Source organism: Acyrthosiphon pisum, chromosome A2 (assembly GCF_005508785.2).
Source record: "Acyrthosiphon pisum isolate AL4f chromosome A2, pea_aphid_22Mar2018_4r6ur, whole genome shotgun sequence".
Taxonomy (NCBI): domain Eukaryota; kingdom Metazoa; phylum Arthropoda; class Insecta; order Hemiptera; family Aphididae; genus Acyrthosiphon; species Acyrthosiphon pisum.
Window position 1 is genome coordinate 78739936 of NC_042495.1, and position 25580 is coordinate 78765515.

Sequence of the window (25580 nt, forward strand, 5' to 3'; positions counted from 1 at the left end):
CTAACGACGATATATAGGTTTGTACCTAACTTAGGCATACTTTTAATCTGAGCTAATCACAGATTTCCAATATTATTATAACAAGAATAAAATACCATTAGGTATTACCATTTACTTTAGTCTTTAGCAATCTAATAAAGAATCCAAATTAATGCAACTGTAAGAAAAGTAGGTATTATAGAAATTTTTAATAAGAAAAGTACGAAATAAAATGTCCAAAACTAAAAAATAAGAAGGGTTATGAAACTTTTTAGCTGAATATAATATTATACATATAATAAGTGCTTTTGTCATTCATCGTTATCAGATGATAATGTTTAAAAAAAGATTGCAATTTTGATTATCATTTTTAAAGTAGGTATCTACCTCTTACCTATACTTATACGACGTCCTTGACGCAGTAAACCTATTGACGTTAGTTCACTGAATTTAAATTATATAAGCACTTTTTTTTCAGTTTATTGATTTTCATTGAAAATACGCATTTTTTTGAGTACATACTCTGATGAGAGATACCTATTGGTTTTGAAATGACGTACCTATGCTTTTGTTTTTGTTTGTATCAAAAATGTATAAGCACTGTGTTACCTAGTTTGTGGTTTGGTTTAAATAGTTTAGTAGGGGTATAGGGTTTTTATCTTTGTGTATCCTATAGCTTAGTTTTTTTTAATTTATTTAAATTTTCCAAGCTAGTTTTTTGTATAGGAGTAACCGTAAGTATTTTTTAACTGTTTCATTGGATTTCTTGGTTGCTAATATGAAATAAGGCCAAATTTACGTATATTATTAAGGTTCATAAATCTTGGACACACTTTTGGCGGGATTTAGAATAAGTTTCCATCTTGAGTGGAAGAACATACAAGGATAATTCGTCAAGCAAATTTTGTAGATCTTTTATTGGCAATTCTAGGATTTTGCTTTGAGTACATAATAAATTGCGGCGTCACCTGCAAACATTTTAGCCGACAGGCAGTGATTTGGTGTTAATAATTGGTACCTATGGGCTATGTATTAATACTTAATAAGTAGGTATATATTGTTTTGAAATTTAAGACAATAATTACAAAAATTAGTCGTTAAGTTGAAAAGTTGTTAATTCAGAATACGAAGATAATTAATGAAATAAATGACACAGATCAACAATTTGAATCATTCAATAACTTCTTAATATTTCTTACTATAGTGTTGGACATTTTTCGGTTATATGGTATTTTAGAAAATTATATATCTTTTCCTTTAATTTTTGTACTTTGAAATATAAAAAAAATTAAAGATGTGAATGCTGTAAATTCAAATGGTCTTCAAATGGTAAAAAAATGTTGTGTGGTCTTTCTAATCAAATGCAATCAAAAACGCCTACTAATTATATTTTCTAGACACCGTATATATTTTGATAATTTAATTTAAATTATTTATTAGTTTTATTATTTATAGTTAAATATTCATAATATTAATATGTACTGATATAGAACAATAGATTCATTTTTAGTTCTTTATTGTTATTATTAGAAAGAACACAATTTGTCAAGAAAACAACATTCGTATTTACTAATAAAAAAAGATGGACCTAAGATAGGTACTTTATTATTTAACCTTAGATTCTATTTTACCATTTTTACCGTTGTATTGTCAAATTTACTGATATTTTGTTTTACGTAAGTTCTCAAAATGTTATCAAATTTTTTTTTTAATTTCTTTTCTGTTATTCATCTATATGTTGGTCCGATTACATAATTAATTATTATTATTGTTTACTCAGAGAGTATTATATTGTTAGTATATGTGTCTACATTTTCCAAGTATTATTTTGTGATTTATTGTTATAATATGTACCTATAACTTATTAACTTATAACTATTTACGTCTTACTTATTATATTTATAAATTAAAGTGATGTAAGTATTATTTATTTTACAGCAAACATAGTTGCTTTAATTCATCGAAAATAATTATTCACAATAATAGTAATTTACATAATAAATATAATTTAAAACCTAAAGGAAATTATTTGAAATTTGAAATTTATTTTTAAATGTGTTTTTACAATTTTTAAAAATACAAAATAATTTTTCGCTGTTATTTATTTATTTATGCATATGACATACGATGACGACATAATATCATTATTTTTAGTAATTGAAATGTAAATTAAATTAAGTCGTTGTGCTACCAGGCTAATCTAGGGGCATATTAATCTAACAGTTCTCTCGATTAAAAACTCAGAACATCTATGTTGCTGTGTGGAATTTTATTAATTATTAGTTATTAGAATATTTATTCATTATAATATACAATGGGTGAATTGTAAATAGGCAGTGTACAATGTAGATACAACTAAAATGCCCATTGTAGGCCAAATAACAAAGTAAGTAAATAGTAATTATATATTATATTGTTTCGATTGTGAAGTTTCCCTTTTGAACAGCTAAATAATATGTATCTAGTGAAATTTATTATAATTATGGCATAGATCGCGCTGTAAGTATAAGCTTTCACGATGTAGGAAAGACAACAATCCTATTATAATATCATAGGTGATAGGACCTTTACATGCATAATAATTACAAATAATTTATCTGTTCAAATTACGAAATTGTACTTAGAACCTATTACGACTTCTATACAAAAAAAAATAATATCAACAAAAATTGTAAATAATTCAATTTTCCCTGTAAACTGTTATTATAATGGTTATTATTCATTAGGTAGGTATTTTAGTATTTACCTATCGCGTGCAGCCAATACAATATTCTGGTTTGATTATATTAATTTAAACCGTAACAGCAGTCAACAAACATTTTATATAAACTATAAAGACAATTGTTATGACTATCCATATTATAATTCAACGAAAAAGGTATAGGAAATCTTTGATTTAAGTTTAACTCTCAAATTGCTTCAATTTTTTTTTAAATTTTTAAATTTTCAATTTAATGTTCTATACTTCCATCTTCCATTTTTATTTGTAAAAGTTTGTTATTCAAATTTATCGTTACACTCCTTCCAACAAGACAAGTAATAAAATATGTTATAAAAACTAAAGGTCAATACAGTTTTAGTACTTATTGCATTTTGTTAAAAACCTATTTCATTAATATTTTATCATTCATATTTAGCTTACTTTCCATAGTAAGTACCTAAAGTTCTCCTAGTGAGAATTTTTTTTTTACAGTTATGAAAATCATATTTTTTATTATAATATAAATATTGACGAAGTATATATGTGTATGTATATTGCCGTAAAAAATAAATATACTTACCTACTTTTACTGTAAGTATACCTACTACAGTTTCTTATTTGAATATCTACGATGAAAATTATGATTCTCTTGAAATTATTATTACCATTACTTAGTATTCAAGGGAAACAATTTGAATTGAATATTATTAAGTATTCGTTAAGGAAAAAAAGTTTCTTCAACTATTTGTTATTCAAACCATAAAATATAATTACTGAATATTTAATTTTGAAAAGTCTTACTTGTGTAGTTGACAGTTGTGTAATTTATTATTAATAAAATAATAATAGGTAAGTTTATATATTGATGGTAAGACTAATAATAACTCCGTATAACTACAAATAGTACTCATTTGTAAAAAATAAGTTTGGGAAATCTTAACTTATATGGTACACAATTTTATTGATATTTAAAAGTATAATACCGAAGGTATTATTCCGGAGTTCATAAAAATTAAAGACTATCCTATATCAAGTATCTCATATTATTGTATTATGATGTTTATTGCTTACTGCCTAACCGTATACGCCATATGATGTATGTCATAATATATATACCTACACCTACTTCTTGAAATAGGTAAGTGCTATTTTCTCAGAGATTTCAAGTGTGTAAGATCTCTTTAAAAACTAATTTACTATAATTCATATAATATATAATTGCTTAAACTTACATACGTACTTATTATTTTTGTTTTATGGACTACATTCATATCAATGTCATACGTATATTAAGTTAAGTTTTCATTGTTATATTATATTTTTAATAATTTTCTTTTAGTCAATTATTTTGATTATAAACATTTTCAAATCACATATAAATATTAACTTAAACAGTTAAACCAATATTTTTATTGATTATATTACTATTTATTGCTTTGTATATTATTATTATTATTATCATTATATTATGTAATATTAACTGTCGCTGTAATAACAAAATATTATTGTAAATATTAGACATAATATATAATATGTCTATACTTGTAATTGGGTACGTCCGCCCGTTTAATTAGGTATACAAATAAATAATATTATATCATTGTGACGATTATGTATGATTCGGTTCTGTGATGATGCGTTCGAGAATAATTTATTTCGTTTTATTCTGTATCGTTATTTTGCGTAGGTATTCTCCCAAATGTCACAGCGTCGCTTCTATTATATTTTTAACAGGATAGAAAATAGTGAAGGATAAATAAAATTTCCGTGACGTATGGTGGTGATAAATGATGCAAAAAATCCGCCGCATTAAGAAACTCATTTTAATTGTCTCGCAAATCGTTTTCGAGAGTGCTTTTCTAAATATTATATTCCTTATAAGTAATATTTATTGCTATTATATTAATTTCTTTTTATATTAGTAATACTGTGAGTTGAATTAAATTTTGATTAAAATAAAACCTTAATTATATTGTCAATTATAATTATTAAAATGTATCTATAAATATATCTATATACTATTATTTAAAGAGGAGTCGTTAGTTACCGTTGTCAAAAGTAATCTCTGGAACTACTGAACCGATTTTGAAAATTCTTTCACTAATAGAAAGACACGTTCTTTGTGAGTGTCATAGGCTAATTTAAAAAGGGAGTTGATCACTTTCGGTATGTGCTAAATCAGGAATTTTGAGATTTACGATAGAAATTTTTGTTTATTAATGGTTGCTTTGTGTTATAGGAGTTAAGAATAATATTTATTTATTATTATTTTTTTTTAATTTGAATATTAATGGAGCGTCTCAATCTCATTCGTTTCAATCAGTTGAAGTTACGATCAGACGAGTACACCCACTTGCGTAACGCCATCGCTACTGAAGGAGACGCGGCCAATATTAGTCGTTTGACCATTCTCTCAGCCCATTCTTCTTTTTAAATGTATAAAAATGAATGTTTGTGTGTAGATTAGACCTCTGGGTAGAAGATAGGCTAATTTAAAAAGGGTTAAATTTGTTTTTTTTTTATTCATTAGGTTTTAGTACGGTTGGGTCAGTATTTTGTATTAATTGATTATATTAATTCGCCGTTGGTGGAATTAAGTAAAAACGATAAACTTGGTATAACTTTGGTCTTTGATACTCTAGAGTTAAATCATATACTTACGTACAAACAGCACGGGGCTCGCGATCTACCGTAGGTAGATTGCCTACCTGATAATATACTGCTGCGAATCAGAATTTTTATTCCAGCCAACGGAAAAGTTAAGATAAGTTTTGAACACCATACACTAAATATTAAATAACGAATTGAACAAAGTTTGAGTCATAAAGAGTTGGTACATTTAACGGGCAACGAAGTACATTGGATCAGCTAGTAATTAATATTTATATCATATTTTATTGTTATTAACTTAAAGTCAATATAAAGACTTAGGTACCATAGGACATAGAACGGTGTAAATAGCTTAAAATTAATCTACATTTTTTGAAATAACATTGTGTACAGTAGAATGTAATTATATAATATGTAAAAGTTACAAGAAGCTACGAATAATATTTTAGAGTTACAACCAAACAACTTAAATCTTTATAAATATATCTAGTTATGTTAAAATGTAAACTTCAAGTGTCTATATAAAAAAAATTGTTCTTATATATTTTTAAGATTTTTTGGTTTCAGTATTAACTATTCATGAAAAATCTTCATGAGGAATCAAGCTTTAGCTATAAAAGTCAGAACTTTTTAACAAACATTGTGATCATGTATTTAAGGTAATTTTAAATGTGGTGAGAGCAAGTTAGTTTTTTTTATCTAAAATAAAAAAAAGTGATCATACTTAATTTGAAGGAAAACTAAAGAAGTCAAGTATCTATAAATAGCACAAAAAGTGCTTAAGTATTTTTTAAAGTAGGTATACCTTGTATATCAAATGCTAATAAGTAGGGCTCGGATTTATATGTATTTATATAATCAAAGTATGTATTTATACAATAAAAATATGTACATAAATATGTATTATCAAAAAAAAAAAATAATAATATAACAAAATGTAATAAAAAATGTATATTTATCTAATATTATATTGATTACAAACAATTATTAACATTCATTTTTAAATTTCTGAATCCAAAAGATCGCCGATATTGTCGTAAAATCTTAATAATAATTATCAATAAAATAAAATGTGATAAAAAAATGCATATTTATCTATAGTTTTCTAATTATCTTGATAATTAACGACTAACGTGCACTTTTAAATTTTCGAATCCGAAAAATCGTCGATATAATATATAACCTTTCAATTATTCTAACTCTGAAGAAAAGACATTAAAACAGTATAATTGTCTATAGACATATTTATAAATATGTGAGAAAAAATTGAATAATTGTGAAATATGTAAAAACATGTATTTATGACAAAATATGTAAAAATATGTAAAATCAAATATAGCTCGTCAGTGGCGCCGAACTATATTTTAAAAGGGGGGGCAACTAAAAAGTTATACGGACCACCACCTCCATTTACGCTTGCTTCAGTGCTGCATATGTATACATTAATAGTTTATTAGGAACATAATTCATAAGTAGTTTGCTGGGGTACCCACGGACCCCCACGACCCCACCCACCGAAAAAAGGGGGTGGGCGGTCGCCCCTCTTGGGTTATAGGTTCGGCGCCACTGTAGCTCGTTTTATCAAAAATCTTTTGAAACAAATTTATCACTTGCCGAAATTAGTTTATCATTTCGCAGAGAAAATATGTATTTACATATAAATCCGAGCCCTAATTATTATATACATTAAATATCGATAAACATTTTTTGACAGTATACATTAATTTAAAAAAAATATAATTGTCACATATAAAAGTACCTATATATAATTTTTCTTTATTTTTGAGCCTTATGACATCAAAATGTTCTCTCAGTAGTCAATATAGATATTAGTATGGAATATTAAAATAATTTTTGAGTATTGATACAATAATATCATAATATTTTAATTAGTTGGTAAATCGGAATGACTCATTGACTACATAAACGTAAAACATTTGTGGTTGTTATAGGATGTTTACGATTAATCACATTCAGTCTTAACTGTAAGTTAAGTTGTACTAAGAAATTCCTAGTTAAACGATAACGATTTGAATGTCAAGTCTTAGAAAAATAAAAATAAAATATGGAAAAATATCACGGTTAAAAATGATTTACCAATTATTCAAAAAATACATATTATGTGCTTTTATGATCTAATAATTTTTTTTTTATTATTAAGATATGCACAATCTGTAATATTTAGCACAATAAGTGTATGTGTTGACAGAATAAAAATACACGAAAATGGAAACAAGAAGTCACCCATTAGTGGTACTGGGAATTGTATGGTTATCTAACTATATCATATAATATAACATAAATTTATAATATTATTTTTTCCCTCTTAGTTTCCTAACAAGTCACGGCACCAATCTAATACTTAACATTTAAGGGAGGAGGATCTGTATCAGTATCAAATATACTAATACACCCCCCCCACCCGTGTTAATTCTTATGTAATTTTTAATGTAGGTACACTGATTAGTGATAACTTATCTACGTTTAACAGATGTTGAATAAGTGAAATACAAGGATCAAACCATAATTATTATGTATTAGTTAGTCCTTCGGAGAGTAAACACGGATTTTCATTTAAGTATTTTCCCAAAGTTCAACTAACGTTGTGTAACTTGGGGCAAACTTTAAAATTTAAAATTAAGCATGAAACAATTAAAGTAAAATTTAAATATTATGATTTACTTATAAAATAAAGTAAGATACAGATATTTGTAATTAAATGGAATGATCTAACTTTAATAGTTTTTAGGTGATTTACAATCAGGTAGGTACAATTTGAAAGATCCCCAAATAACCCCTAAATTATTAATTTTGTTTTTAATTAAACTTTTTTCATTACTGTTTTGTGATGAATTCAAACTTTACAAAGCATTTAATGTAAACTCATTATTAAAAAAATAACAGCATAAAACCACTATTCGCAATAACTACAAAACCCATTTACGTTTTTATTGTTATTACCTAGGTGGCTAGCTATGGTACCACATTAGGCACCATCGTCGTGCACTGATTATATAACCGTATACTCGAATCGAGCTTAGACTGCGGATTGCGGAATGACCATGAATGGTGCGGAAACCAGGTTTATCTTGAGATTGGATGAAAATGTCGATGCTTAAAGGTAATGGCATGAAATGCTTACGTTTTCAGTTTTCACTGACCATAATTTGTTATACGAGATACCGACATAGTTATAATACGTAGAATGTTTAATGTTTATGTTTGCGTATAATATATTATTGTAGGAGATCCCTATTATAAGTACCAATAATAAAGTAGGTACCTATATAAATGGGTTGGTCTACTCATTGTACCTGCCGTGACAAATGATAAAATATTAATTTATGTTCACACGTATTTAGATAACATTTGGGATTATAAGAAATAAGAATTGTCTCTTCTAAAATTTGTCTATTGCTGTTAGAAAACTATTTATTATTTCTGTTTGATTTATATTATAATTTTCTTGTCCGCTATTATCCCAAGGGTCTGGTACAGTGGTACTTGTAGTTTCCGTTTATAAGTTATCAGGATAACATATCGTAACATATATATATAACATTTATAGCATTTAAACATTTATTTACATTTATATAACATATATATTATATAGCATATCGTATATCTAAACTAAATTTGATACTATAGTTTTAGTGTAACCCAAAATAGAGCCAACCGGTTGATGGTATGTTTTTTTTAAGGTAGTATTTCGGTTCGGTATTACCACCATGCACCTTACGCATACGGACTAGGTCATATTTTAAATCAATTCACTGAGGTATGTACCTATACAGTACCATACGCAATGATTTATAATATAATATAATAATATTTTATAATAATGTCGTGCCGCGGAGACGGCAAGGAGTCTTCTCCTATCCGGGCTCGTCCCGAAACAACCACAGCGGCCCACGTCGCCGCGAAGCTCCGCACACCGTCGACTATAGGTACCTGCTGCAGCAGGTGACTGCCGCCGCCCGAAGTTTCGAAAAAAAGGAGCGGGTTTTTATGACGTATTTGCCACCCCTTATAAAACGGTCGTGCAGGCGGCGGCTATGATAAAAAAAAATAGACACCCCTCACCCGCGTTGTCCGTGTGCCGCATGCGAACTCATATTATATTGGTACAATAATATCATATACGTTTCGAAACCGAACGAACGCCAATGGCGCGCTTTCGCCCGTGCCTGTGTGCGCGTGCCTGCGTGTCCGTGCCCGCGGGCGTGCTTGTGTGTGAGCTGCGCGCGCGCACTCAGCCCTTCGGAGGACCCTGCGACGCGGCCGATCAATATGTGACGAGTTCGGCCGTCGTCGGGACCGTCGTACCAGTCTGCCTAGCTCCGTGGCGTTAGTAATTAGCAAGCATGGCGACCGCACAGTGATAAAAAATAAAAAATAAATTTTTTTTTTTTTTTTAAAAAAGAGAGAGAATAACATCAATCGCCCCATATTCGTGTGCGGCGCTCGAAACATATCGTCATAGAGGTAAGTCCGAACGTCCGATATTTACCTTTATCCTCCCCGCGTTATTATTTATTTGTGTAAAAGAGTGTACGCGCGTGCGCGTGTGCGTGTGACTTTGATATTATAATATTATATAGGCGCATATTACCATGGTATATTATTATTATTACTTATTGTACACACCTAACTGCGTACGCTTTTATAAACAATTCATCTTCGACCTATCGGGTTAAATCGACGGGCACTTCAGTCGGCTGTATACTGGACGACTTAGGTCCTTTAAAATCTTTTGGTTTTTCGTTTTGTTTATAGGCGTCTATAGGTACCAACTATGTATATACGACAATATGGATACAGGCCTGGCGCTATGTGCTTACATGTATATAGGTACACACAATCCCGTCCACAATCTGTAATAATATTATACTCTAAGTGCACCTTAGCGGTAAAAAGGATAAGTTTTTTAAACTCACTCGTCGAACGTCCGAAGTTCAAAAAACAATGATGCGAACGCGTGTCGGTAATTTCACAGTTATACACTTGTCTTCTCCAGACACTTGATTCGAGGACGAAGTTGTGGAATAGAAATTAATATTATATATTATGGAATTATTTTCAACGAGCCGGAATAAAATTGATTCATTGGGCCCCGTTGCATTAGACACTTAGTGGGTCCTTTTCAACACTCAAACTTCAACCGTTCTCACTTAAATAATTAACTATTTATGATTTAAAATAATGATGAAAAAGAAAAACTTAGAATAACAATATCATTATTTAATATTATTATATTACACACAATAATAAATTATTTAAATAAATATACTTTGGTCATCACAACTACTGCAGCAAAAAAATTATATTTTAAGCGTTAGAAACTAGGTAACATACAATTATGTTAACTCACTCGAGTATATCAAAAACACCTAATATTAATTTCATAGTTAAATATTATGTTAATATTACTAATTACCTACCTACCTATTAAATATAATTTAATAACTACATGTGGTAATACCATGTAGGTACTATACTGAACTCTATTGTTAACAACTACAATTATTTTCATTAATTTTAAACTTGAACATTATTATTTTATAAATTTATTTGATATTATTTGACATTTAGTAAATTTCGGGATATTTTTATTTTTATTTTTTATAATTCACATTTCGTAGAAAGAGATGGGCCCCTGCCCTCTCCTTAATCCTTTTGACATTAAACACGTCATAATATTAGACATACGTTTTAAGCTATGCGTCATAAAATAACTCACCACAAACAACATAATGTATATTGTAATATTGTATACAACTATCGACAAATGGAATTTCAACTGGTTCAATTCGAAATGAAGTGGCGTATAATTAACAGATAATTTTTTTTTTTATAAATATGTACATCAAGCGATCCAATCATAAAACGATTGAAAACAATATTGAGTAACAACGATGACCCTATAGTTATTCAATGTTGTTAATTTAAAAGATGTTAAGAGCAAAATTTGAATTATTTAAATCCAAACGTTATCTATAATTGATTGATACATTTTAGTGTTAAGGGTACACAATATACCTATCATATATTTAATTATATTATAATATCAACAATGAATCCTGCAAGTTCGTACAAAAATATATGTATAATATGTGATTATATGTATTATTATTTATCTATTATGTACTAAATACCAATATTTATAATATTCTTTATTCTAAATAAATATAAGAATATTTTTATATTGGCAATAGGTAGAATAGAACATTAACTTGAATTGTATCGATACACCCTAAATCGTTAATCATTTCATTAATGTCTATTGACACTGTTTATACCGAAGCAGATAATTTTTATACTTGTGAGATTTACGTACTGGTTTAATTAAATATAGTCTTAAATTAAACAATTTTTATGAATAAAATAGAATCTACTGTAATTAAGTCAATTTATTTTCGTACGAATGAAGATGTTCAGAACAATGTTAATATTCTATTTAAATTGGTTTCGAATTCAATTCTTCCAGAGAATTATAAATGCTTTTAAAAATGAAGTAAATACCTAATAGTTCGAATAAAATCGAATGCGGAAAATTTTAATATTTAATACACTATAAACTATAATTTCAAAATAGAAAAATAAGTTCCCTTACTAGCTACTAATCCGATTATCCCACGTACCGCATTTATTTAAGTAAGTTTATGATAAGTTGTAAGAATGTATTGCCATAAAATGCTTAATCGTTCAATTACTGTATTATAATGAATAAAATAATAATATGGTATAGAGACAAGACAGTTTCATTAATTGTTAATGCTAATAAATGTAATATATTTATACTTAGGGTAAGAAATGAAGATTGATAATGATAAATGGTAATTCGTCATTGGAGTTCATATGTGTTTTATAATTCTGTACCTAACAAATTAACATGCCATTAATAAATTACTGAACGAATTGAGTGTGCGTGTAATGCCTGAGATCTAAAAGTTTGTTGTTCCATACAGTTGTTAATTATAATCAATTTTCTTAGAATATAATTCAAATTATACAACACGAGCACACTATAGCTAATATTTAAAAAGTATATAAGAAGTAATGATGTTAAGTATACGTTTATACCATTGGTACTATAACGTATATGCGGGCCATATTTGTTAAAAAATAAGGGTTATTATTAAAAAATATATTACTGTTCCCGCATTATCGATTCTGATGCATATTTAATGCCGTAAAATATTACTACACATTTTCATTCACAAACATTTCAACTGTATTTTAGCAACGTACAGATATGTATTATATTTATTTGTATGGATAATTTGTGTTGAACTGAATATTATAAATTGTTTTTTTTTTCCAAACAATAATGGGTGGCTATTAACGTAAATAATTTAAATGTAATCATTGTTAATTTTAAATTTATTTGCTTGTAATATAATAACCATATAAACATTTTTTTTAAGAAAATCAACAGTAAATGTTTAGATTTAAGAACATGCACATACATGGAATCGTTTTAATTTAAACTACGGCTTTATACCTAATATATACTATAGTATCTATAGTAACTATAACCATGCTATAATCATCGATTGACCGCTTTATGCCATTCAAACACCAATTAGGAGCTTGTAATTTGGTTATAAAAAAAAGTTCAGATATTATCCGATCGAATCATATTTCAAATCATATTCGTACATGTGTTATAAAACGTTTCATCTCTAGGAAATTTCAGATATATTTAAACCAAAGTTTCCCTAAATTATGTTTAAACACTTTAAACTAAAATGTAAATCAGTTTTGGATAATATTGTAGTGAAATGTCTTAATATCTGTATTGGAACAGCGTTGATCATAATATAGATAAAAGCTGTGTAGAAAAACAATTCAAAATCGAATACACCGAATATTGAATATAAAATGTCTGTTCTCAATAAAAGAAAGACCTGCCTAACTTTAATTACCATTTACATATTATCTATTAGTTGTAAAGCATTTGGTTTTTGTTAGTAGGTTAAGTTAGGTTAGGTTATGCGGCACACCTCAGAGCATATGCTTTCCTCTTCACTCGAGGCTCTGTACTATTCCATGGTTCGACCCTTACTTAAATTTATATGAAATCCTTAAATTGCTACTAACTCGTTAGTTCTAAAGCGAGATCAAAGACCTTTCCATTCCTTTGCTGGTCATGCATTGAATATTCATTACCTTATCCACGATTACTGAATTAGTGAATTAGGTATTAATAATTAATCCCACTGTTATTTGCGTTTGATATCATTTTAGTATGATGTATCATAAATTAATCAAGTTCGTGGTACATCTAACAACCATGTTTCAATTAATCCACGGTAAATTATAATAGTGACGTGATACAATGTCCGATAAAAATATGCAACAGCGGCCAGTGAAGATTTAAAATTTAATGAGAAAAATGAATACCTACTTGAGTTATCCTTATTTCCCGCGGAATTTTAGGGATGGATAATTTCCGAGAATACCTTTGTCTGGAATCCCTGGGAATACATGGAAATTCTCGGGAATCATAAAGCGGAAACGAGTTATAGTTTACGCATCATAAGCTTAAATAAGTTATAAGGCTAAATTTAAATTCAAAAAGAACCACTTACTGCTTAAAAATAGAAAAAAAACAAATTCAATGGGGATATGTATATATGGACCTTCTAGGCTATCAGGCGGAAGCAATTTTTTCCATACTCCCAATACAATTCTCTGATTTTTTATAACATTAATACAAAAAAAAAAATAAATAAACAAACAAACAATGAACATTGTACCTAGGTTCATAACAAAATTTTTTTTATAATAGGTGCAGGATAATGTATTTTGAAATTATTTTTATATATCTCCACAATTATACAACTTTATACTTCAGAAAAAAATACATAATTCAAGAGTTGTGACTTGAAACTGCCTGATGTTAAAAAATAATAATTAAAAAAACATAATCATTTTACCCAGTTTTTGGTATGCGTTAGTAAGAGGGAGAAAACATAATAATATATGCGGGTACAAAGCGACGCGCGACATCCCCTTAAAACGTGATATCTGAGTAATAGTTATTAATTAGTAATCACTAATTAGTATATCACCATTATAGTTTGTACGTTTTGTCGGATCATATTCATTTTTTAGAGTCTGGGAGAGGAAGCTACTTCAATGCGAGTCACCTTACATAAACTCCGGTTATTGTTATAAGCAACTTGTCTGGAGTAGAGCTTATAGTTTATAATAATTATTATTGTTAGCGCGTCTATAAAAATAAATGATAACTATTTTTTTTATTGTAATAATTAGATAAAATATAACATGGTTTGATATGATATCAAATCGATTTCAATAAATTATCTACCTCGTTTAAGGACAACGTTTGTGTTGGTGATAGAGATATACATTTATTATAGTTATCTTATAGGTATTCTAAAACAAAATAAATATGAAAACTTACATTAAAATAGTAAAACATAGAAAAAAAAATTACAAGAAAAGTAATAACATTGTTATAATTTATATGAAAGTTATTCAAATTACATAAGTACTGTATTCTATTACAGGTGAATTTCTTAATTTAGTAATGCAAATAGCCATAACTGAATTTTTTTATTACTTGTAATTTTAAGATTAAGATTCCCAGTCATGTAAAATATGCTTTTTTAATATGTATTGTCATTGAATTAAAATATTTAGGATGTAGATAATAATTGATTCTGACAAAAAACTTCCTATGTTTCTTTTTCTCCTTTATCTTTTCCATAGCCATAAAATATTCATTTTTTTTTATTATATAATATTATATAATAGCTATTCTTATATAGACTCTCAACTGCAAGCAACACATCTAATAACATATATTTTTATTTAGTAGATCCTGCTAAGGAATTTTTACATACTCACAACCTAATGATTTTCTTTTGTAGAAGTTGTAGTAGTCTAACGTCGTTCTCATTCAGACTCTTTCTCACCATAACCAACAAACCATATTGAAATATTGCCTGGTATAATGATGTATAAATTATGCGCATAATTTTTAAAAGCTAAAAGTTAATGTACTCATGCGCATTACAATATTATTGACATGTAAGACGTAAATGCTACTTGACTAGGTACTTCATGTTTGTGTCAAAAGTTAAACCTAAATTTCTTATAAGTTATAAGTACTATAGAGACTCTGTAGGTATATTTATTGATATACTGCGACATTTCGTTTTCACAAAAATGGATTTTTAAATTATCATAATTGTTTTCATCCTTATTTATTGAGAAATTCAAATAATTTTTTTTTTTATAATTTAACAAAAGTTTTCGTTGATAATTGATTTTGAAATTACATATAAAATTAATGTATAACTAATATAAATAGTAAACGATACAATTGTGGTACAATTTATTATAGTTTCTTCAGTTGAGTTATCACTATTTTATGGTTTTTAAGATATATTAATAAAATAGCGGTATGAGTATTGAGTATAGATCTACCTAGCTCAGTGATTGGTTATTTCACTGAAATATTCGAGGACAAGTTGAGAATACTTTGATTTTATATCAATATTAATATATTATTATACCTTCATAAGAAGGTGGATTAGAACACCTATATTGACCTACAAAATTAATGAAATAATTCAATTTAGTCCCTATATGAACACTATATTATTGTATGATGATGATATTCCCGAGTTGCATTATAATATGTAACGGTTAACGACATTTATTCAAAATCAATTATTAGTCAACGATTTAAAGTCATTATTCCCAAATATAAATTTCAGCCAAATTATTGTAAGGTAGTTCATTTGGTTTAATTTTATAACACCTATAACGGTTATAACGAAATATTGACATAGGATCCAAAGGAATCATTAAAAAAATTATGCTATGACTTCCTTCACGCGGTTGAAATATTGCTGCATCAGAGTTAAAAAATCTGGTCCCGAATTAAAAATTGCTATACTAGTTGGGTCCGGGATTTTTTGAGGTACTGTAGACTCAGGTTTGTCTATGATCTATTTAGACTAAAGTAATGGTTAAAAATGTTTTTTTACAGTTCCTTTTTTTAGTTTCTTTGCCATTAAAAAAATAAGTCATTAGAATTTTACAAATTGTTATGAATTATAAAAATGTTATAAATAAAATATAAAAATAGATATTGTATAGGTAATGTAAATAAAAATAAGATATTGTTTAAAAAAATCACATTTGTTTTGGTAAAAATTGTACCTAATTAATATGGCTGAAATAAATAAATACTAATATAATTATATTATTTGTTCGCTGACTCGATTGGTCGGTAGACGTACAGGGCTAAACCACCGCGGACAGCGGTACAATAATTGCAGCTAGGATTGACGGTGGCAATTTATTTTTGTCTTGTTTGGGTACCCACCTACACCAATAATTGTATCACGACCAATTCCTCATGACAGTAATTTTTTTCCACGAATATTACTAGATAGATAACTCAATCACAGAGTATAATACATTTATCTGAAATTACGTCTTCTAAATAATTGTTCTAATACTATATCATCCCGTCCGATCAATCTAATCGGATTCGCGTCGGACTTACGTGGTTGCGATACGTCATTGTCCTTAAAGCGCAACGAAGTTTTCGGTGCCGTTTCCAGGACGATGTCGACTCGGTATATTTTTTTTTGCTATCGTCACAACATTTTGGCCATCATTTCATTCGATTTATGAAAATATATACTTCAGTGTACACATTCAGTGCACAGACTGACAACTAGACCATTACGTTTGAGATTTTAACTTAAGATTTGTGGTTTTCGCTCGGTGACGGTTAATAAATCGCTCGCCGTTACAATGTAATTTACTTTCATTTGTTATTTTTTCTGTTTAAAGTAACAATTTGTTTTTGTTTTTATTTTTAGCAATATACGTCGTTTGACAGTTATGTCCTCAGAGAGTATAATGATATATAATAAACAAAAAACGTACGTTTGTATTTTGTATATTAGGTGGATCAAAGAAATACCAGTAGGTACCTATTTTACTCAAAAGATATTAATCTGCGCCAATAGTGTTATGGTTTCAAATATATATATATATATATATATTAATATTTTTATATAATCTGCATTGAAATGTATACACTGAATTATCATACATAATATTGATTATTGTCTTCTCAAAAAAGTTATATATCTACAAAATTACTAAACATGTTTTGGGAAAACAGAATTTTGATTTTTCATAAATATATTCAAATATATTCAAATCCTATTTTTGACACCAACGATCAGTATAAATATTTTTTTCATATTTTATTACTAGTTTTCAAAATTGATCAAATTTATTTGATTTGTAGAATTTAATATTTGTATTTATCTATTACTATTTTAGTCATTTTTCTTTTAAAATATATTTAAGTGCTTTTGTCAATGATCGTAACAGTGTTTCTCGTGTAATGGAATAATAAAGTTTTCACAGTCCTAACTCCTCACCATCAAATACAAATATTAGAATAGGTATGATATGAAATAAGATTGAATATAAATATTACATTAAGTACATATTATAATATTATATAATATAATATAAGTTCGGATTAATTTTAATTTATCTTCACATAATTAGATCGACTTAAACAGTATGTCTTGATTGTCATGCAGTTTGATTATTATTATGAAATCAAAAGTTTTTATTAATGGAAATAAGTACACACAATTTATTGGCATTCACTTACTACTCATATAATGTATATCAATACATGCATGGTGTAAGAAGGTGCAATCATAATAAATCTTTTTTTACATACATAATCCAGAAAATAGAAATTAAAGCATATACCTACATTAAAAAAAAATTAACGTAGGTACTTCTGCACATTCAAACTATAAATACATTTGATATACGTTGGTCAGGGCATGTATCGTGTTAAATTTGCATTACAATTAGGCAAATAAAACTACACAATCATAATAAAGGAAAATTATGTCCGATAAGAATTATATATACAGTCATTACATTAGGTATACCCTTTTTAATGTAGCGTAGTACATTTTATTTTATTTTTTGACTTCTTTGCCGATAAAAAATAAATTTATTTCATCTGGTAAATAAATAATGTAAATGCTGTTAACTTGTTGGGATGTTTTTTGTTGTTGTATTATACATGCGTAAATTGTGAATGCGTAGAAAACTCTGTCACTTCGAATAATTGTATACGTAAATATTTAATAATATATTCTTCATAAAACATCCGAACTACGAAAAATTAGAATTAGGATTGTTCAATCATTTTTTTAAAGAATATATATCAACAAACCACTAACATGTCTTTATATCAAATGTTTAAGTAATCTCACTTTTACCGAGAGAAACAAATAATTGTATACAATTGTGTATACTGTTATAAATTTATACTCGACGGAATCACTTAATTATTTTAAGATAACTCGAAAGTTGATCAAGTATATAGACATATTATAACCATATAGGTATAATATATAATATTAACACATATTTGTTTTTTATTTTTATGTTTAGGGGAGTTTGGATCTATTTTAAATGTTCCTTTCCAAGATCGAATCAAACAATCGGACTGATGTGCAGCTTAGGGTTCAAAACACGCAATAGTCCATCGCAGAAAACGTCATTGCGTTGGGGCGATTGTTGTCCACTGTGGTTTTCAGACAACTGCACTAAAACCCTGTAGGGAACTAAAATCGGCTTACACTTATTTTTATTTTTGTAACTACGAGCCAAGTTTTCCGTTTCATAAGAGTTACCTTTATTAATCTGTTAACAAAAAAGTATTTCGATATACATATCCTATATTTGTTTAAACTTTGTTACATATACATTTTTATTGATATATTTTTGTTGTGTTGAAAAAAAATATACCTAACAAAAGCAATTCGTTGGTGATATTGTTACCGGAAATGTGTTAGTGTAGCTGATCCAGAGAGTGTACTACTTGAACACGAAAACGAAAACAGTCGATTGGAGGGCAATTTGATTACACAATAAAACCACTCGTCCAATAAATCGTCCGTGAGTGTTAAACCGAGCAATCGCTTTTTGTACAGTGGAATAAATCACGTACAGACAAACGCATACGATGTTATGATTGTTTTACCGTTGCATAATATATTATGACCATTGCAGACGATGAACGTCGTGGGCGTCATATCTATAGTTTTCTTCTATTGCCTAATCCTGTCGGTCGGACTATGGGCCGGCAAGAAGAAACACACCGGCAACTCGGAGGAAGAAGTTATGTTGGCGGGCAGAAATATTGGGCTTTTCGTCGGCATATTTACGATGACGGGTAAGGTTGCTTTGCTTGTTATGCATAATCCCGATATCTGAACAATATACAATTTACTGTGCAGGACGTTTTTTTTTATCGCAATATCATCATGCCCGGGCATTATACGATTTAACTTTTTCTTTTTCAACTTTTAAGGGCACATCGCACATATTAATATACCATTCTATACGCCACCCCAATGTTAACCACTTTAAAAATGTTTTATAATGATGCATAGGTATATATAATTTGATATATAAATTATGAGATTCCCGATCAGCGATAGAAAAAATGACGCATGTACAGTGTATATTTATTATTTATACCTGTGAGCATAATACGACGATTTAACGTGTGCTATTTGCATAATTCCTACGTTTCAGCAACTTGGGTCGGCGGCGGGTATATTAATGGGACGGCCGAAGCGATTTACACGTCAGGCCTGCTATGGTGTCAAGCTCCGTTCGGATATGCTCTAAGTTTGGTCTTCGGTAAGTTATACCCTTTAGGTGCAGTATTTTAATGATGTGCTTTTGCAATAATTACCATATTTATTACATACGTGTTGTCCACGAAACTATATATTATGAATCTTATAAGTCAGGGCTGGATGGTGAATATCGGAGCCTGTTTAGTGGGTATTAACCGGTAGGTGTTACTTTAGGGGCTCAGAGACAGTAAAATGTTAAGTCTATCGACGAATCTGAATCATTAGTTAAATATGTACATGGACTAGATAATTTATTTTTGTATCAGGTCACAGGGCTTTCAAATGCATAAGGCCCTGTGCCATTGCATACCTCGAATCGCCTTCAAGCTGGCCCTGATTATAGTACCATATAATTTGTATTTACTCATATTATTTTTGTGACACATACTATAAAGCGATTTTATAGGTTCATACATTTTCGTAAAAAATAATTCGATAAAATAATCTAACGCAAGTTTATCGTATAGGACTTCAAAGTTTTTAGAATAATCGGAGAAATTAGTTTTTATGTGGGTATTATCATTGATTATGTTTAGTTGGTATAATATTATGTAGGTATTTGATTCGAATAAAAAACTAACAATTTTAGTAGGTACCTACCAGTTTTATTCTAAAAATTATAAAAGTCTGGTAAAACACGTTATTCGAATGCCAATATGCTGTACAATATAATGGGGTGATTATTAGACTGATGATAAAATATTATAAACAAAACAATCAGGTGGAATATTTTTCGCCGATCCTATGCGCAGACAAGGGTATGTTACCATGTTGGATCCGCTTCAAGATTGTTTTGGCGAACGTATGGGAGGACTGCTGTTTTTACCAGCTTTGTGCGGCGAAGTGTTTTGGTCTGCCGGGATATTGTCCGCTTTGGGTACGTATAATAAAATTATTAACAATTTAAAACCATACGTCGCACGTTCGTATGGGTTTTGTATGTAGGTCGTAGGATTGTAGGTGTATGTATGTTTTATCGATATCGTCTCATCAATCTATTTAAAAATATAGTAAAATATACAATAAAATAACATACAGGGGCTACGTTGAGTGTGATCATCGAACTGGACCAGGCCACCAGCGTTATTTTGAGCTGTTGCATTGCAGTCTTCTACACCATTTTCGGAGGACTAGCCAGCGTCGCTTACACGGATGTCATTCAACTGTTCGCCATATTCATAGGACTGGTATGACACATCATCGCGATATATCAATATTTTATTTTAACATAAAACCACGACAATTTATAATATTATATTCAATATAACAATTGCGCCAAAATTCTTGGTTTTATCCAACGAATGTGCTCTGAATTTAAAATACGATCTTCATAAAAAATATTTTTTGTTTATTGGTTTGCTCATTAATCGAATATGATTCTGTCGTTTGGGATCCATCTAGTGACCACTATAGTGACCCTCAAATGATGGATAGAGAACAGTTTTTAGTACTTTGTTTCATATATCTTTAAAATTGACTGCCCTCCTCACGACAACATTCCTGTACGCTACTTAAATAACTTTAAATCTATCTTCTCTATCAGATCAAAGACAAGCTGTTAATTTAAACTTAAAAGAAAACTTCTCACGGATGAGCTTGATTCCCCTTCGTTGCTTTCCAATGTAAACTAATTTTCGTTTCTATATTCCTTATAACTCTATAAACTATTTATTACGCTCTCCCGAGTCTCCTTTAACATGCCTTATGCAACTGAAGAACTAAGACCCTCATTTTACTTTTTGAGTTTTAAAATTTAAAATTATTAGAAATTAAGTTACGTTTTTTGTTCACTTCATAGGTATATTATCTACCTATTCTTGTTTCATTGGCTTTCAGCCTGTACATTTATAAAATAAATAATAAATATAATATATGAAATATTGTACGTATATAATAATAATATACCTAACTTATACATATTATTGTTTTTACTGTCACAGTGGTTGAGCGTGCCGTTTGCGTGGTATAACAAGAAAGTAGACTTTAACCAGCCTGGTTTGGATTTGATCGGTGAGATCAAGGGAAAGGATTTCTTAAGCTACATAGATTACGCGTTGCTGTTGGTGTTTGGTGGAATTCCGTGGCAGGTCTATTTCCAGAGGGTGTTATCCAGTAAATCTGCTGCACAAGCTCAGATACTCTCATTCGTCGCTGCTTTTGGATGCTTCATCATGGCAATACCACCGGTTATTATTGGAATGGTAGCAAGGGCTACAGGTGTGTATAATATACAACTGATTATTATACTATATACATTGTATTTATAATTCAGTAAACATTTAAATATCAGAATAGTTGATTGTGCAGTAAAATGAAGTGTCGATAAATGTTTATGCTGACAATCGATATGACTGCATAGGATTTAATCTCTAAACCGTTTCTTCTCATCTAAACTAATAAATAAATATATATGTTTTATTTTGTATAAAATATCTACTTGAAAGATCATCAAAGTGTAACGCAAAGTCCTACTTAATTAAAAACTAGAGTTGGATTAATCTTCAATTTTACACCAACTCGAACAGTTCAAATTCCATCAAGTTCGTGGTGTTCAAGGGTTCGAAAAGTCCGAGAACCCATTTAACTAAAAACACAATTAGTTCAAAAAGATAACTTTATCTGTTCCTTCTATTTCGCACTAATTTATCTTTATCGTATAATATAGTCACAAACTCGAACAGACGATCTTTCGGCACCTAGCATTTAATTTGTACACATTGCAGCATCCGAACACCTAGTCTTAGATAACGCGTGAGATATATTTCCTTGTTAATTATCGTCGTAGTGACATGAGATATCATATCACAAGAGAATATTACTTTTTACATTGTTCAGTCGTTTTGTTTCCGTTATAATAATACATTATAAACAAAAACATAAAAACAATAATCAATACAATATAATGTTTTGACATATTGTGCAACTATACCGGAGGGCTAGTAATTATATTATATAAAGTAGTAAGACATACATTACATTTTGATTCACGTAACAGATTGGAATCAGACAAAATACGAAGGACCTATGCCAATGACTCAGAAGGAAACTAGCATGGTGTTGCCAATGGTTATGCAGTACCTTACTCCAGATTGGGTGGCGTTCTTCGCATTGGGCGCGATTTCTGCAGCTATAATGTCTTCGGCCGATTCCAGCGTTCTTTCAGCCAGTTCTATGTTTGCGCGAAATATCTATCGAATGTTATTACGACAAAGCGTGAGTTTTTCATATACTTATTTTTAATATAAACATTTACATTTTCAAAGCATAGATTTACACATTACACAATATATTAAATCGTGTATTTCCATGTAGAATTCTTGTGCAACAATAATAACATAATAATATAATGAATACCGTTCGAATTCTGAACCGAATACGTGGCTAGTAGGTACCAATACATATTTTTGCAGCAAATTTTGAATGTCACTTAAGTACTAATATTACTTATTTAGGTAATTTATAAATATAAATATGTCGATATGAATACCAGGTACCAGGTACCTATTACAATTTACGTATTATACGTTTTGAGTTCGGCTTAAACTTTTTTTCCTGGTGGATAGGTTATATACATACTTATATACAATATTAAAATACGTGATATGTATGTGGTAAATGTATGTTTATATTAAACTAACGTTTTTTAACCGTTTTAGGCATCAGAAATGGAGATTGTCTGGGTCATGCGATTATCCATCGTAGTCGTCGCCTTTTCCGCTACGACTATGGCAATTACTATCCCGTCCATTTACGGCCTGTGGTCCATGTGTTCTGACCTAGTTTACGTTATCCTATTCCCACAGTTAACTATGGTAGTTCATTTCAAACACTATTGCAATACATACGGGTCATTGGCTGCGTACATAGTCGCATTTTACATACGAATGGCTGGCGGCGAACCTCTGTTGGGCCTGCGACCAATGATACACTTCCCTGGATGGGACGGTGAAAAACAACTGTTCCCGTTCCGGACCACAGCTATGCTCTGTTCGTTGTTTACGCTAGTATTCGTCTCTTGGTTTACAAAGTGAGTATTACTATGTGCAAAGTTGTACCTATACTATTATTGTCATTCTATCGCCCAAGTTGATACTCCCAATAATATGCATGCTCAGAGCTATACCTACATAATTTATGGTGGGGGAGGCAGTCATGGACCCAGGGGGGGATATGGGGCTTTAGTGATAATAATAAAAGATCCTCATTCAAAACATTTTTAAAAATTGAATAATATATCATATAATATGTATTAAAAATCATTTAGAAAAAGTTTGAAAACCCATTTTTACCACGGTAAAACCAACATTTTTAAACCTGATATATAACTAATATAACTAATCAATAAAAATGTAAAATATTTTGACAAATAACACGGATAGAGAGGAAAACTCTTTAAATTTACATTTAATTACGTATCTAAATAATGAAAAACATCCAAAATATTTAAAAATGCAAAATGTTATATATGAATTCTCCGTACTTTAAACTGTATCGGTGTGTTACTCTGTTCATTGCATCTAATGCGACCACATCATTATCACATTCGAATTCCGCGTTCGCAGGTGGCTGTTTATCAACGGTAAGCTGGCACCGCACTACGACTGGTTCCATTGCGTGGTGAACATACCGGAGGACGCGGTACGAGTTGGGGAGCCGCACGAGGGTGAACAGATGACCACGCTTACGTCGGGTAAGATTGGGGGAAACTAAAATTTATTGTCAAGGATTCGCATTTTATTTACGCACCGGTCGCTTTGCAGGACCGATGGGGGCGCAGTACGGCGCCGCCGTGACCACCGGTCTGGTCGGCAAAGACGAGAGGAATGGCAGAATCAACCCGGCACTGGACATCAATGACGACGAAGCGACTACCGCGGTTCAGAGGAAAGCCAGCGTCGTGGGAAAGGTGTACAAGCAGGGGTACGAACAGACGACCACCGGGTTTTGAGTAGGTCGTATCTCGCGCGGCCCAGTTTTGATAGGATCACGAGAATTATCGTAGTAGCCCTCTATTCGTAACATATTGTAACCAAAACCCCTTAAGTCTAATACAAAACTATTACCTATTTATTCAAAACATTGGGCCGACCTCAACACGTTTGGGTATGAAAACATTTTGAAAAAAAAATATGGATACGATTGAGCGCATTCGTACATTTTATGTGTACCTATCATTTCGAGTACTGCACTGAGTATACGTCAAATAATTATTAGCTTTCGACAGTAGTTGAACAACACTAAGTTGAGCACAATGTCGTTTACAAAGTTGCAACATTTACGTTAAAAAAACTTTAATACATATCAAGTAGGTATAATATAAGAACCAAGACTGTTGTATGAAATTATAACGATCTCTAATAATACAAAAAATAGTATAAGCTGCATCAGCTTCAAATCCACAGAACCTTGAAATAAAACTGTTTAGGTACTTTAAATTAAATAATTGTATGTACTTTAAATTTAATAATCGAAGAATATTAATAAACATAATTATAAATAGGTAATTTAGGTAAAAACTTTTATTATTAAATCAAAAAATTGAT

The 25580-nt window shown here is 29.6% G+C and overlaps 1 protein-coding gene across 1 annotated transcript; it reads left to right on the forward strand.

Annotated features, from left to right (window-relative positions):
• The first annotated feature begins 9578 nt into the window (after positions 1-9578).
• On the forward strand, positions 9579-25165 carry LOC100169284 (high-affinity choline transporter 1). The gene is made up of 11 exons (XM_029489776.1): positions 9579-9775; positions 18782-19288; positions 19403-19565; positions 19931-20038; positions 20759-20914; positions 21076-21224; positions 21978-22254; positions 23033-23250; positions 23694-24064; positions 24600-24727; positions 24798-25165. The coding sequence occupies exons 3-11, from the start codon at positions 19406-19408 to the stop codon at positions 24983-24985; spliced, it is 1755 nt and encodes a 584-aa protein (XP_029345636.1). The 5' UTR covers positions 9579-9775; positions 18782-19288; positions 19403-19405; the 3' UTR covers positions 24986-25165.
• Positions 25166-25580: the final 415 nt, after the last annotated feature.

Excerpts from the sequence above, each read along its gene's own strand:
- LOC100169284 (XM_029489776.1), top strand. The coding sequence starts at position 19,406 with ATGAACGTCGTGGGCGTCATATCTATAGTTTTCTTCTATTGCCTAATC. Across the intron at positions 23,251-23,693 it reads GAATGTTATTACGACAAAGC|GCATCAGAAATGGAGATTGT; the intron begins GTGAGTTTTTCA and ends TAACCGTTTTAG. Across the intron at positions 24,065-24,599 it reads TTCGTCTCTTGGTTTACAAA|GTGGCTGTTTATCAACGGTA; the intron begins GTGAGTATTACT and ends CCGCGTTCGCAG.